General features: G+C 45.3%; 2 protein-coding genes across 2 annotated transcripts in view; one reads left to right on the top strand and one right to left on the bottom strand.

Annotated features, from left to right (window-relative positions):
• Nucleotides 1-12,429, top strand: part of LOC147973467 (uncharacterized) — a 39,986-nt gene extending 27,557 nt beyond the window's left edge. The window contains exon 5 of the mRNA XM_087525014.1: nt 12,351-12,429. Coding sequence (XP_087381140.1) covers nt 12,351-12,429 — 79 coding nt within the window. The remainder of the gene's footprint in view (nt 1-12,350) is intronic.
• Nucleotides 12,430-13,661: 1,232 nt separating this feature from the next.
• On the bottom strand, nt 13,662-15,011 carry LOC147973466 (uncharacterized). Its single transcript, XM_087525013.1, has 3 exons — nt 14,937-15,011; nt 14,507-14,656; nt 13,662-14,246 (listed from the first exon to the last, which is right to left on the bottom strand). The coding sequence occupies exons 1-3, from the start codon at nt 15,009-15,011 to the stop codon at nt 13,662-13,664; spliced, it is 810 nt and encodes a 269-aa protein (XP_087381139.1).
• Nucleotides 15,012-15,560: the final 549 nt, after the last annotated feature.

The raw sequence follows: 15,560 nt of genomic DNA, 5'->3' as shown, positions 1-15,560 counted from the left end.
GGAGAACACTTCTTGATAATTTAGTGAGAGATCATCTTATAATGCTACCGTCAATCAAAGCAAGATAAGATGCATAAAAAGGATAAACATCACATGCAATCAATATAAGTGATATGATATGGCCATCATCATCTTGTGCTTGTGATCTCCATCTCCGAAGCACCGTCGTGACCACCATCATCACCGGCGTGACACCTTGATCTCCATCGTAGCATCGTTGTCGTCTCGCCAAGCTTATGCTTCCACGACTATCACTACCGCTTAGTAATAAAGTAAAGCATTACATCGCGATTTCATTGCATACAATAAAGCGACAACCATATGGCTCCTGCCAGTTGCCGATAACTCGGTTACAAAACATGATCATCTCATACAATAAAATTCAGCATCATGTCTTGACCATATCACATCACAACATGCCCTGCAAAAACAAGTTAGACGTCCTCTACTTTGTTGTTGCAAGTTTTACGTGGCTGCTACGGGCTTAAGCAAGAACCAATCTCACCTACGCATCAAAACCACAATGATAGTTTGTCAAATAGACTCCGTTTTAACCTTCGCAAGGACCGGGCGTAGCCATACTCGGTTCAACTAAAGTTGGAGAGACAGTCGCCCGCAAGCCACCTATGTGCAAAGCACGTCGGGGGAACCGGTCTCGCGTAAGCGTACGGGTAAGGTTGGTCCGGGTTGTCTCGTCCAACAATGCCGCCGAACCAAAGTATGACATGCTGGTAGGCAGTATGACTTATATCGCCCACAACTCACTTGTGTTCTACTCGTGCATATAACATCAACATAAATAACCTAGGCTCGGATGCCACTGTTGAGTTTCGTAGTAATTTCAAAAAAAAATCCTACGCACACGCAAGATCATGTGATGCATAGAAACGAGAGGGGAGAGTGTTGTCTACGTACCCAACGCAGATCGACTGCGGAAGCGATGACACAACGTAGAGGAAGTAGTCGTACGTCTTCACGATCCAACCGATCAAGCACCGAAACTACGGCACCTCCGAGTTCGAGCACACGTTCAGCTCGATGACGATCCCCGGACTCCGATCCAGCAAAGTGTTGGGGAAGAGTTCCGTCAGCACGACGGCGTGGTGACGATCTTGATGCACTACAGCAGCAGGGCTTCGTCTAAACTCCGCTACAGTATTATCGAGGACTATGGTGGCAGGGGGCACCGCACACGGCTAAGGAATAGATCACGTGGATCAACTTGTGTATTTCTGGGGTGCCCCTGCCTCAGTATATAAAGGACTAGAGGGGGGAGGCTGGCCGGCCAAGCTTGGCGCGCCAGGAGAGTCCTACTCCCTCTGGGAGTAGGATTCCCCCCAATCCTAGTTGGAATAAGATCCGCGGAGGGGGAAAAGAGAGAGAGGGGGCCGGCCACCTCTCCTAGTCCTAATAGGACTAGGGGAAGGGGGTGGCGCCCAGCCCATGTAGGGCTGCCTCTTCTCTTTTCCACTAAGGCCCATCATGGCCCATTTAGCTCCCGGGGGGTTCCGGTAACCTTCCCGGTACTCCGGTAAAATCCCGATTTCACCCGGAACACTTCCGATATCCAAACATAGGCTTCCAATATATCAATCTTTATGTCTCGACCATTTCGAGACTCCTTGTCATGTCCGTGATCACATCCGGGACTCCGAACAACCTTCGGTACATCAAAATGCATAAACTCATAATATAACTGTCATCGTAACCTTAAGCGTGCGGACCCTACGGGTTCGAGAACAATGTAGACATGGCCGAGACACGTCTCCGGTCAATAACCAATAGCGGGACCTGGATGCCCATATTGGCTCCCACATATTGTACGAAGATCTTTATCGGTCAGACCGCATAACAACATACGTTGTTCCCTTTGTCATCGGTATGTTACTTGCCCGAGATTCGATCGTCGATATTCCAGTACCTAGTTCAATCTCGTTACCGGCAAGTCTCTTTACTCGTTCTGTAATACATCATCCCGCAACTAACTCATTTAGTTGCAATGCTTGCAAGGCTTAAGTGATGTGCATTACCGAGAGGGCCCAGAGATACCTCTCCGACAATCGGAGTGACAAAACCTAATCTCGAAATACGCCAACCCAACATCTACCTTTGGAGACACTTGTAATGCTCCTTTATAATCACCCAGTTACGTTGTGACGTTTGGTAGCACCCAAAGTGTTCCTCCGGCAAACGGGAGTTGCATAATCTCATAGTTATAGGAACATGTATAAGTCATGAAGAAAGCAATAGCAACATACTAAACGATCGGGTGCTAAGCTAATGGAATGGGTCATGTCAATCAGATCATTCAACTAATGATGTGACCTCGTTAATCAAATAACAACTCATTGTTCATGGTTAGGAAACATAACCATCTTTTGATTAACGAGCTAGTCAAGTAGAGGCATACTAGTGACACTTTGTTCGTCTATGTATTCACACATGTATTATGTTTCCGGTTAATACAATTCTAGCATGAATAATAAACATTTATCATGATTATAAGGAAATAAATAATAACTTTATTATTGCCTCTAGGGCATATTTCCTTCAGTCTCCCACTTGCACTAGAGTCAATAATCTAGATTACACCGTAATGATTCTAACACCCATGGAGCCTTGGTGCTGATCATGTTTTGCTCGTGGAAGAGGCTTAGTCAATGGGTCTGCAACATTCAGATCCGTATGTATCTTGCAAATCTCTATGTCTCCCACCTGGACTAGATCCCGGATGGAATTGAAGCGTCTCTTGATGTGCTTGGTCCTCTTGTGAAATCTGGATTCCTTTGCCAAGTCAATTGCACCAGTATTGTCACAAAAGATTTTCATTGGACCCGATGCACTAGGTATGACACCTAGATCGGATATGAACTCCTTCATCCAGACTCCTTCGTTTGCTGCTTCCGAAGCAGCTATGTACTCCGCTTCACATGTAGATCCCGCTACGACGCTTTGTTTAGAACTGCACCAACTGACAGCTCCACCGTTTAATGTAAACACGTATCCGGTTTGCGATTTAGAATCGTCCGGATCAGTGTCAAAGCTTGCATCAACGTAACCTTTTACGATGAGCTCTTTGTCACCTCCATATACGGAAGCATATCCTTAGTCCTTTTCAGGTATTTCAGGATGTTCTTGACCGCTGTCCAGTGATCCACTCCTGGATTACTTTGGTACCTCCCTGCTAGACTTATAGCAAGGCACACATCAGGTCTGGTACACAGCATTGCATACATGATAGATCCTATTGCTGATGCATAGGGAACATCTTTCATATTCTCTCTATCTTCTGCAGTGGTCGGGCATTGAGTCTTACTCAATTTCACACCTTGCAACACAGGCAAGAATCCTTTCTTTGCTTGATCCATTTTGAACTTCTTCAAAATTTTGTCAAGGTATGTTGTTTGTGAAAGTCCAATTAAGCGTCTTGATCTATCTCTATAGATCTTAATGCCTAATATGTAAGCAGCTTCACCGAGGTCTTTCATTGAAAAACTCTTATTCAAGTATCCCTTTATGCTATCCAGAAATTCTATATCATTTCCAATTAACAATATGTCATCCACATATAATATCAGAAATGCTACAGGGCTCCCACTCACTTTCTTGTAAATACAGGCTTCTCCAAAAGTCTGTATAAAACCAAATGCTTTGATCACACTATCAAAACGTTTATTCCAACTCCGAGAGGCTTGCACCAGTCCATAAATGGATCGCTGGAGCTTGCACACTTTGTTAGCTCCCTTTGGATCGACAAAACCTTCTGGTTGCATCATATACAATTCTTCTTCCAGAAATCCATTCAGGAATGCAGTTTTGACATCCATCTGCCAGATTTCATAATCGTAAAATGCGGCAATTGCTAACATGATTCGGACAGACTTAAGCATCACTATGGGTGAGAAGGTCTCATCGTAGTCAATCCCTTGAACTTGCCGAAAACCTTTTGCGACAAGTCGAGCTTTGTAGACAGTAATATTACCGTCAGCGTCAGTCTTCTTCTTGAAGATCCATTTATTCTCAATTGCTTGCCGATCATCGGGCAAGTCAACCAAAGTCCATACTTTGTTCTCATACATGGATCCCATCTCAGATTTCATGGCTTCAAGCCACTTTGCGGAATCTGGGCTCACCATCGCTTCTTCATAGTTCGTAGGTTCATCATGATCTAATAACATGACTTACAAAACAGGATTACCGTACCACTCTGGTGCGGATCTTACTCTGGTTGATCTACGAGGTTCAGTAGTATCTTGTTCTGAAGTTTCATGATCATCATCATTAGCTTCCTCACTGACTGGTGTAGGTGTCGCAGAAACAGTTTTCTGTGATGTACTACTTTCCAATAAGGGAGCAGGTACAGTTACCTCGTCAAGTTCTACTTTCCTCCCACTCACTTCTTTCGAGAGAAACTCCTTCTCCAGAAAGTTTCCGAATTTAGCAACAAAAGTCTTGCCTTCGGATCTGTGATAGAAGGTGTATCCAATAGTTTCCTTTGGATATCCTATGAAGACACATTTCTCCGATTTGGGTTCGAGCTTATCAGGTTGAAGCTTTTTCACATAAGTATCGCAGCCCCAAACTTTTAGAAACGACAACTTTGGTTTCTTGCCAAACCACAGTTCATAAGGCGTCGTCTCAACGGATTTTGATGGTGCCCTATTTAATGTGAATGCGGCCGTCTCTAGAGCGTATCCCCAAAACGATAGCGGTAAATCAGTAAGAGACATCATAGATCGCACCATATCCAGTAAAGTACGATTACGACGTTCGGACACCCCATTACGCTGAGGTGTTCCGGGTGGCGTGAGTTGCGAAACTATTCCACAATTTTTCAAATGTACACCAAACTCATAACTCAAATATTCTCCTCCACGATCAGATCGTAGAAACTTTATTTTCTTGTTACGATGATTTTCAACTTCACTCTGAAATTCTTTGAACTTTTCAAATGTTTCAGACTTATGTTTCATTAAGTAGATATACCCATATCTGCTTAAATCATCTGTGAAGGTGAGAAAATAACGATATCCGCCACGAGCCTCAATATTCATCGGACCACATACATCTGTATGTATGATTTCCAGCAAATCTGTTGCTCTCTCCATAGTACCAGAGAACGGTGTTTTTGTCATCTTGCCTATAAGGCACGGTTCGCAAGTACCAAGTGATTCATAATCAAGTGGTTCCAAAAGTCCATCAGAATGGAGTTTCTTCATGCGCTTTACACCGATATGACCTAAACGGCAGTGCCACAAATAAGTCGCACTATCATTATCAACTCTGCATCTTTTGGCTTCAACATTATGAATATGTGTGTTACTACTATCGAGATCCAACAAGAATAGACCACTCTTCAAGGGTGCATGACCATAAAAGATATTACTCATATAAATAGAACAACCATTATTCTCTGATTTAAATGAATAACCGTCTCGCATCAAACAAGATCCAGATATAATGTTCATGCTTAACGCTGGCACCAAATAACAATTATTTAGGTCTAATACTAATCCCGAAGGTAGATGTAGAGGTAGCGTGCCTACTGCGATCACATCGACTTTGGAACCGTTTCCCACGCGCATCGTCACCTCGTCCTTAACCAATCTTCGCTTGATTCATAGTCCCTGTTTCGAGTTGCAAATATTAGCAACAGAACCAGTATCAAATACCCAGGTGCTACTGCGAGCATTAGTAAGGTACACATCAATAACATGTATATCACATATACCTTTGTTCACCTTGCCATCCTTCTTATCCGCCAAATACTTGGGGCAGTTCCGCTTCCAGTGTCCAGTCTGCTTGCAATAGAAGCACTCAGTTTCAGGCTTAGGTCCAGGTTTGGATTTCTTCTCTTGAGTAGCAACTTGCTTGCCGCTCTTTTTGAAGTTCCCCTTCTTCTTCCCTTTACCCTTTTTCTTGAAACTAGTGGTCTTATTGACCATCAACACTTGATGCTCCTTCTTGATTTCTACCTCCGCAGCTTTCAGCATCGCGAAGAGCTCGGGAATAGTCTTGTTCATCCCTTGCATATTATAGTTCATCACGAAGCTCTTGTAGCTTGGTGGCAGTGATTGAAGAATTCTGTCAATGACGCTGTCATCTGGAAGATTAACTCCCAATTGAATCAAGTGATTATTATACCCAGACATTTTGAGTATATGCTCACTGACAGAACTGTTCTCCTCCATCTTGCAGCTATAGAACTTATTGGAGACTTCATATCTCTCAGTCCGGGCATTTGCTTGAAATATTAACTTCAACTCCTGAAACATCTCATATGCTCCATGACGTTCAAAACGTCGTTGAAGTCCCGATTCTAACCGTAAAGCATGGCACACTGAACTATCGAGTATTCATCAGCTTTGCTCTGCCAGACGTTCATAACATCTGGCGTTGCTCCTGCAGCAGGCCTGGCACCCAGCGGTGCTTCCAGGACGTAATTCTTCTATGCAGCAATGAGGATAATCCTCAAGTTACGGACCCAGTCCGTGTAATTGCTACCATCATCTTTCAACTTTGCTTTCTCAAGGAACGCATTAAAATTCAACGGAACAACAGCACGAGCCATCTATCTACAATCAAACATAAACAAGCAAGATACTAATCAGGTACTAAGTTTCATGATAAATTTAAGTTCAGTTAATCAAGTTAATTAAGGAACTCCCACTTAGATAGACATCCCTCTAATCCTCTAAGTGATTACGTGATCCAAATCAACTAAACCATAACCGATCATCACGTGAGATGGAGTAGTTTTCAATGGTGAACATCGTTATGTTGATCATATCTACTATATGATTCACGCTCGACCTTTCGGTCTCCGTGTTCCGAGGCCATATCTGTATATGCTTGGCTCGTCAAGTATAACCTGAGTATTCCGCGTGTGCAACTGTTTTGCACCCGTTGTATTTGAACGTAGAACCTATCACACCCGATCATCACGTGGTGTCTCAGCACGAAGAACTTTCGCAACGGTGCATACTCAGGGAGAACACTTCTTGATAATTTAGTGAGAGATCATCTTATAATGCTACCGTCAATCAAAGCAAGATAAGATGCATAAAAAGGATAAACATCACATGCAATCAATATAAGTGATATGATATGGCCATCATCATCTTGTGCTTGTGATCTCCATCTCCGAAGCACCGTCGTGACCACCATCATCACCAGCGTGACACCTTGATCTCCATCGTAGCATCGTTGTCGTCTCGCCAAGCTTATGCTTCCACGACTATCACTACCGCTTAGTAATAAAGTAAATCATTACATCGCGATTTCATTGCATACAATAAAGCGACAACCATATGGCTCCTGCCAGTTGCCGATAACTCGGTTACAAAACATGATCATCTCATACAATAAAATTCAGCATCATGTCTTGACCATATCACATCACAACATGCCCTGCAGAAACAAGTTAGACGTCCTCTACTTTGTTGTTGCAAGTTTTACGTGGCTGCTACGGGCTTAAGCAAGAACCAATCTCACCTACGCATCAAAACCACAATGATAGTTTGTCAAATAGACTCCGTTTTAACCTTCGCAAGGACCGGGCGTAGCCATACTCGGTTCAACTAAAGTTGGAGAGACAGTCGCCCGCAAGCCACCTATGTGCAAAGCACGTCGGGGGAACCGGTCTCGCGTAAGCGTACGGGTAAGGTTGGTCCGGGTCGTCTCGTCCAACAATGCCGCCGAACCAAAGTATGACATGCTGGTAGGCAGTATGACTTATATCGCCCACAACTCACTTGTGTTCTACTCGTGCATATAACATCAACATAAATAACCTAGGCTCGGATGCCACTGTTGGGTTTCGTAGTAATTTCAAAAAAAATCCTACGCACACGCAAGATCATGTGATGCATAGAAACGAGAGGGGAGAGTGTTGTCTACGTACCCAACGCAGACCGACTGCGGAAGCGATGACACAACGTAGAGGAAGTAGTCGTACGTCTTCACGATCCAACCGATCAAGCACCGAAACTACGGCACCTCCGAGTTCGAGCACACGTTCAGCTCGATGACGATCCCCGGACTCCGATCCAGCAAAGTGTTGGGGAAGAGTTCCGTCAGCACGACGGCGTGGTGACGATCTTGATGCACTACAGCAGCAGGGCTTCGTCTAAACTCCGCTACAGTATTATCGAGGACTATGGTGGCAGGGGGCACCGCACACGGCTAAGGAATAGATCACGTGGATCAACTTATGTATTTCTGGGGTGCCCCTGCCTCAGTATATAAAGGACTAGAGGGGGGAGGCTGGCCGGCCAAGCTTGGCGCGCCAGGAGAGTCCTACTCCCTCTGGGAGTAGGATTCCCCCCAATCCTAGTTGGAATAGGATTCGCGGAGGGTGAAAAGAGAGAGAGGGGGCTGGCCACCTCTCCTAGTCCTAATAGGACTAGGGGAAGGGGGTGGCGCCCAGCCCATGTAGGGCTGCCTCTTCTCTTTTCCACTAAGGCCCATCATGGCCCATTTAGCTCCCGGGGGGTTCCGGTAACCTTCCCGGTACTCCGGTAAAATCCCGATTTCACCCGGAACACTTCCGATATCCAAACATAGGCTTCCAATATATCAATCTTTATGTCTCGACCATTTCGAGACTCCTCGTCATGTCCGTGATCACATCCAGGACTCCGAACATCCTTCGGTACATCAAAATGCATAAACTCATAATGTAACTGTCATCGTAACCTTAAGCGTGCGGACCCTACGGGTTCGAGAACAATGTAGACATGGCCGAGACACGTCTCCGGTCAATAACCAATAGCGGGACCTGGATGCCCATATTGGCTCCCACATATTGTACGAAGATCTTTATCGGTCAGACCGAACATACGTTGTTCCCTTTGTCATCGGTATGTTACTTGCCCGAGATTCGATCGTCGATATTCCAGTACCTAGTTCAATCTCGTTACCGGCAAGTCTCTTTACTCGTTCTGTAATACATCATCCCGCAACTAACTCATTTAGTTGCAATGCTTGCAAGGCTTAAGTGATGTGCATTACCGAGAGGGCCCAGAGATACCTCTCCGACAATCGGAGTGACAAAACCTAATCTCGAAATACGCCAACCCAACATCTACCTTTGGAGACACCTGTAATGCTCCTTTATAATCACCCAGTTACGTTGTGACGTTTGGTAGCACCCAAAGTGTTCCTCCGGCAAACGGGAGTTGCATAATCTCATAGTTATAGGAACATGTATAAGTCATGAAGAAAGCAATAGCAGCATACTAAACGATCGGGTGCTAAGCTAATGGAATGGGTCATGTCAATCAGATCATTCAACTAATGATGTGACCTCGTTAATCAAATAACAACTCATTGTTCATGGTTAGGAAACATAACCATCTTTTGATTAACGAGCTAGTCAAGTAGAGGCATACTAGTGACACTTTGTTCGTCTATGTATTCACACATGTATTATGTTTCCGATTAATACAATTCTAGCATGAATAATAGACATTTATCATGATTATAAGGAAATAAATAATAACTTTATTATTGCCTCTAGGGCATATTTCCTTCACAGGTTTCATCCGCAGGGAGTCTGGCCGAGGTTTCCACATACGGCCCCGGACGATGTGTAGAGGGTTCCGAGACACCAAACGGGCGCCGGCATGCCCGGCCACGGTGTATCTACCGCATCATAGCCCACCCCTAGGGTCAGCGCTACGCACGGCCGCCAACACATATCCTATAAACACCAAAAACTAGTTGCAACTCCTGGACAGAGGACAAGGGTGATCAAGAAGCCGAGAGGGTCCATTGGTTTCGGGCCCAATGCGTGGTAGTAACTGTTTCATGGATCACAAACACAGAACTCAGTTCCTAAGGACGGTTTCAATGAGACAACCCACCATGTACTCCTACATGGCCTCTCACCGCTACCTTTACCAAATCGTGTTAACACACTTAGCTCTCAACAGTAGGACATGTTTACACACCTCCGATTCATCCCCGATGAATCAGACTTGACTCAACTCTAAGCAGTAGCAGGCATGACAAACAAGCATGAATGAGTAAGCACATCAGGGCTCAAACAACTCCTACTCATGCTAGTGGGTTTCATCTATTTACTGTGGCAATGACAGGTCATGCAGAGGAAAGGGGTTCAACTACCGCAGCATGTAACAGTTGAATCGTTGTTGTCCTAAAGCAGTAAAAGAGAGCAGGAGCGAGAGGGTGGGATTGTATCGGAATGAACAAGGGGGTTTTGCTTGCCTGGCACTTCTGAAGATAGCATTGAGTCTTCATCAGTGTCAACGATCACAACGTCGAAACAACGTCTATCGAGAGGGGACAAATACTGGCAACAGAGAAAGAAACACAACCAATGCAATGCACAATGTGATGCATGATCATGACATGTCAATATGCTGTGGTTTGAGCTAATGCAACTAGCAACATGTTAAATGGAGTTGGTTTGAACCCTAGGTTCAAATTCAAACTCCATATGTGAGAGTTTAAATTCCATTTATGTGAATTGGCCTAAACAGCAGCCATAAGTTGTTCTAACATGCATGAAAATGCCATAAACAGATTCCTTGAATTTTTCTGATAATTTTTCATATATAAATTATTTCATTTGGAGTTATAGATTATTTTCTAAGATTTTTAGAAGTTTTAGCTATTTTCTTAAATAAATAAATCATTTCTGATTTATTTAAAATCCCAGAAAAGCTTTACTGCGTCAGCATTGCGCAAGGGTGATGTCAGCGGGTCAACTGGTCGGCCAGGTCAAACTTGACCTGCGGGACCCATATGTCATTGACTCAGCTAATTAATATGGTTAATTAACCTTAAATTAAGCCTAACTAAAATGTCAGTGGGGTCGGGGCCCACATGTCAGCGGCTAACCTAACTAAATTAGTGTTAGTTTAACTCCTAATCTAGGTTTGACCAGGGGGCGGGGCCCATGTGGTCAAATGGGTCAAACCCACCGGCAACATGACGCCGGCGAGGCCCGAGACGGCGGCGCGGCTCGGAAACGCAGCACAGGCGACGAAACGAGCGGCGGAGGGCATCCGTGGGGAGCTGGATCTCTCCCGCATCCAGCGCAGCAAGCAGCAGCAGCTAGGGTGGCCGGGGTTGTGCGCGGCGTCGACCTCGGCGGCGGCCGGAGTTCGGGCGCACTCGGGAACGGGGCTGCGGTGGCCGTGGAGTGGTGTGCTTAGCTCCTACGGCACCTATGCGGCGCGGTGAGCACGTGGGTGTGCTCAGTTGGGAGCTTCGACGACTCTGGCCACGACGGCGAGAAGCTCGGGTGGCGGAGCGGTTCGGTCTCCGGTGGAGCAACGGCTATAGCGTGCAAATGGAGCGCAAAGCAGGGGGGGTTCGGGTCAGTGGCTCACGGTGAGTCGGACAAGCAAGTCGGCGAGCTCGGGGACGCGGAGACGGCGGCGAATCGAAGGTGAGGTTGCCGGCGGCTGAAGGTAGAAGACGAGCTCGGGGACGACGCTACAGGGCTCCCGCGGTCGAATGGGTTGGTGTAGATGACGCAGAAGGCGATGGCGGTTCCTCTGGAAGCAACAGCGAGGTGCGGGGTGGACGATGGCCCCGGTGGTGCTCGTCGGCGCTCTCGGGTGCCCGTGGTCGAACGCGGGAGAGGGAGCAGAGGAGGGGGAGGGAGTCCAGAGCGAGAGAGGGGGAGTGAGAGGGGGTTAGGGGTGTCGTGGTGGCGACCAGGCAGTCGAGGGGGGCACGCAGGCAGGGAGGAGCCAGCGCGGCTCGCCGGCCATCGGGCACGCACCTGCTTCTCCTCCTGGAAGGAGGAAGAAGACAGTGCTGCCCCTGGTGGGCCGGGCTGGCTTTGGCCAGTAGGCCACTACAATGGTGGGCTGCACGGTAAGGTTCCTCCTTTTTTAATTCTGTTTTCTATTTTCTGTTTTTTCTTTTTTCTTTTAATTATTTTGCCACTGATTCAAATTCAAAAGTAAATCAAAACAGGGCAAAACCTTCTGAATATCTGTATGTTGCCATTATGGACTTTTCCAAAGGCACATAAATAATTTCAGGGCCTTTTGAAATATATTCTTTATAAAATGAATATAATCCAAAAGTCAAATACTTATTGCTTTAATTTCAAAGGCCCAAAATAAATATCCCTGAGACTCCAAAAATATTGGTTTGAGTTTTACTTCTTGCCAATATTTTTATAGCTTAACAGGAACATTTTCTTGGGTTTGTTTGAAGCAATTTTTAATGTTGATCATTTTTAGAAATGATCTCTGAGGTTTTCCACTTTCCCCAATTCACATTTAAAAGGAATTTAAACATGATGCATGGATGCCAAAGCAAAGGCAGGCAAGGCCTGAACTGGGGCTGTGACAATCTGGTACAAGTGCTATGCAGGATGGGTCAAAGAGGGTCAGGAAGCCATCTAATAGGCTGAAAGATTACTTTTATGCAAGTGGTAACTAGCTGAAGTGGTTGAAATCCAAGTGCTTGATACTGTTTGATTTGGTTTGTAATAACATTGCCTCACTAAGTACTTGATACTGCACTGTTTGATTTGGTTTGTAATATGGTACTGTATGTGGATTCTGCACTTGTTTGTAATATGGTACTGTATGTGGATTCTGCACCTGTTTGCAACTTCAATTCATCTGCAGCTTTTATCTATATGTGGATTCAACACTTGATATACACCTTACAGATGGAAACATCCAAATGTTACATAGATAGAAGATAGTCTCATAGATAGAAAGATATCTATCTGACCAAGTGCATTATATGGTACTGAGATATACATCACTGACCAAATGCATACATTTATTCAGAAACATCCAAATGTTACATAGATAGAAAGATAGTCTCATAGATTACATCCAAATCTCACAAAAACTACCAAAACTCTCTCTCAAATTGACTTACAGATAGAAAGATAGATAGCAAGATAGATAGCTAGATTGACATATCAGTCATAGCGCTCAAAGAAACGGACCCACTTGGCCCTAGTTGCTGGATGAGGAGCCATGACTGCCCTAATCCTTGCCCACGTAATGATCTCCATGAATGACTTTCCCCTGCCGCCAGTGAAAACCAGCTCTAGTTCTCCATCATTGCACTTCTCCAGTACCTTGTTGGAGAGTCGGCGGTTGAACTCCTCTTGCTGCTCATCCTGGGCCGCCTCTAGTGCCCTCTGCCTGCGCCTCCTCCTCCTCCTCTGTGCTGCTGCTGCTGTCCTAACCTCCACAGCCTCCCCCTCTTCCTCTGTGACATCTCCCATGTCAGGATCCATCTGTAGGGTTTATTTTGGGTGGCGGCTGGTGGAGTCACTGGGAAAGGGTGGGGGTCGGGAGGGATTTATATTGAGAGATGGATGGGGGTTGGGTTTAGTAGGCCTAGGGTTGCATTTGGTCAGAGAGTAGTGGGCCACTAAGCCCAATTACCCATAGAAATAATATATGCAGGCTAACAAATAACATATAAAGGCCATTTCCACTACTTAATAGCATATGAGATCCATTACAACACTTAATACCATAGGTGATCCATTACAACTTAACAACATAGGAAATAAGGTTCTTACACTAGGTTAAACTTCACATTCCCCCAAAATATACACCCATAATCACTTGAAGTCATGCCAGGCCACATCCTTATATAAAGGCCTTTGGATGAACTTACTTCACCAACATATCACAGCAAGTTCAAGACTCAAGGATGGCCTTAATTTGCTCTAACTTCTCCTGGCTGCCATACCCTTCTTTCAGCAGCTCAGCAACAACAAGCTCAAGCTTTGCCTTCTCCTTCTTAAGAACATCTCTGTCAACTTCAACATCCTTCATAGCCTTCCTGGTGTTCTTGATGATATCAGCTTGGCTCTGCAAAATGCACCTCTGCTCTTTTGCAAGTTTGAGCTTTTCCATCTGCACCTCCAACATGGCTTTCTCCTCTAGCTCCTTCTTCTTCTTCTCAAGTTCTTCCTCCTCCACTTGTTTCTGGTACACCTGCTTGTCCACCCTACCATCCTGCCAATCAAACATCTTGGATACATCATCAACAAGCTTGGTGTACTCAATGCAATGCTTGTCATTTTCAGTCCTAAGCTTGGCCAACTCCCTTTCATGTTCACTCTTAAGCCTGGCCAACTCCTTCTCAAACTTCTCCTTGTCATGTACCCTTCCAAGGTTCTGCTCATGGAACATCTCCCATAGCTTGCACAAATATCTCTGAAGAACAGTTGGCCAAGGCCCATCAACCCACTCTACAACACCACAATTCACACCATTTTCCTGCATTTATAAATGTGATAAGTTATTACAAATGGACTAGGAGCTTATTTCAGTTCCATGATTAACTTGTATAGACTTGATAATTTCTAACAATGAATAACATAAATGAGATATGATAAGTTATTACAATGCCATGATTAAGTTTCCAAGGTAACAAAAATACATAGCAGAAAAGTTTATTGGCATCATATCAAACAAAGTGTTGCATCATATCAAACGTCAGTGAACATACATAGTAGAAAAGTTTATTGGCATCTAACCTGGACTGGGCAGCCATAGAAACGCCTTCCTGTTAAAGGCCCTTCAAAAGCAACACGCTTAATAGGCCTCATTTGATGCAGAATGCACTTGGGATGAGCAAGCTCAAGTTGGCCGCAGAAAAGTGGCTCCACAGTGATGTCTGGTTCCTCCTGCAACCAAAATAACCAGCAAACACTAGTTTCAATCTGCACTCAACACCAGAATCAACTTGCACGGTTCATTAAACATGAACACTAAAAAAATCCCCAACTCAGCATGAACCCTAACACTGTACAGAGATGAACCCTAGCTTACATCAATCCTACAATCAAACCCCAGCCTCACTATTGAACAAGAATCCTACAACAGCAACACTACACTTAGCAGATCCATGGCGGTAGCCTAGGCCTACTAGCACCTAACCCTAACCCTAGGTGGCAAATAACTTACCATAAGTCCCATGTCCATGCTGACGACCTGGCAGTCCTCCTCCGAGCTCGTTTCCTCGTCGTTCCAGGAAGGCATGGCGGCAAGGAGGTCGACGGTGACCGACCTCAAAGACGGCGAGCGGCGGCGAGCTCGTACTGGAGCAGGGGAGTGAGAGCAGGGGAGTGAGCGAGCAGGGAGAGAGTGAGCGAGCAGGTGCGCCCGACCAACCGAGGGGGTTTATTTACCCCAGTTCCGACCGGGCCGGTCGGCTAACGGCCGTCAACTGCCGCGCCGTGAGCGTGCGTGGCCAGGTGGCCTGACATGTGGGTCCAGGCGGTCAGAAAAACGGTTAAATCGCTAGTCACCGCGGGTTTGGGTTTTTTGAAACAGCGGACCGCGCGTTTGGTAGCTTTCTGAGAAAATTTAAAAAGTGGTAGTTATTTGAAACCCTAACCTGTAAACTAGTAGTTTTATGCTATTTACTCGGAAAAGAACGATGTATTGAACCACGTGAAAATAATTGATTTATGCGTGATGTGTGCAGATGCGTGCTTGATTCGGGTGCGTGGTTGAGTATTGTGTGTTCTTTTCCATGTGTTCATGGTTTGGGTGTGCGATGCGTACTTATGTGGGTGCGTGATGTAT

The sequence above is a fragment of the Triticum urartu genome, chromosome 5A (assembly GCF_056163025.1).
Source record: "Triticum urartu cultivar PI428250 chromosome 5A, HENAU_Tu73, whole genome shotgun sequence".
NCBI classification, from domain to species: domain Eukaryota; kingdom Viridiplantae; phylum Streptophyta; class Magnoliopsida; order Poales; family Poaceae; genus Triticum; species Triticum urartu.
This window is presented reverse-complemented; position numbering and strand designations above follow the sequence as displayed.

Coding starts and splice junctions, on each gene's coding strand:
- LOC147973466 (XM_087525013.1), bottom strand. CDS start 15,011: ATGCCTTCCTGGAACGACGAGGAAACGAGCTCGGAGGAGGACTGCCAG. Junction 14,657..14,936: donor GCATGGACATGGGACTTATG/GTAAGTTATTTG, acceptor TTTTGGTTGCAG/GAGGAACCAGACATCACTGT. Junction 14,247..14,506: donor TCTATGGCTGCCCAGTCCAG/GTTAGATGCCAA, acceptor TTATAAATGCAG/GAAAATGGTGTGAATTGTGG.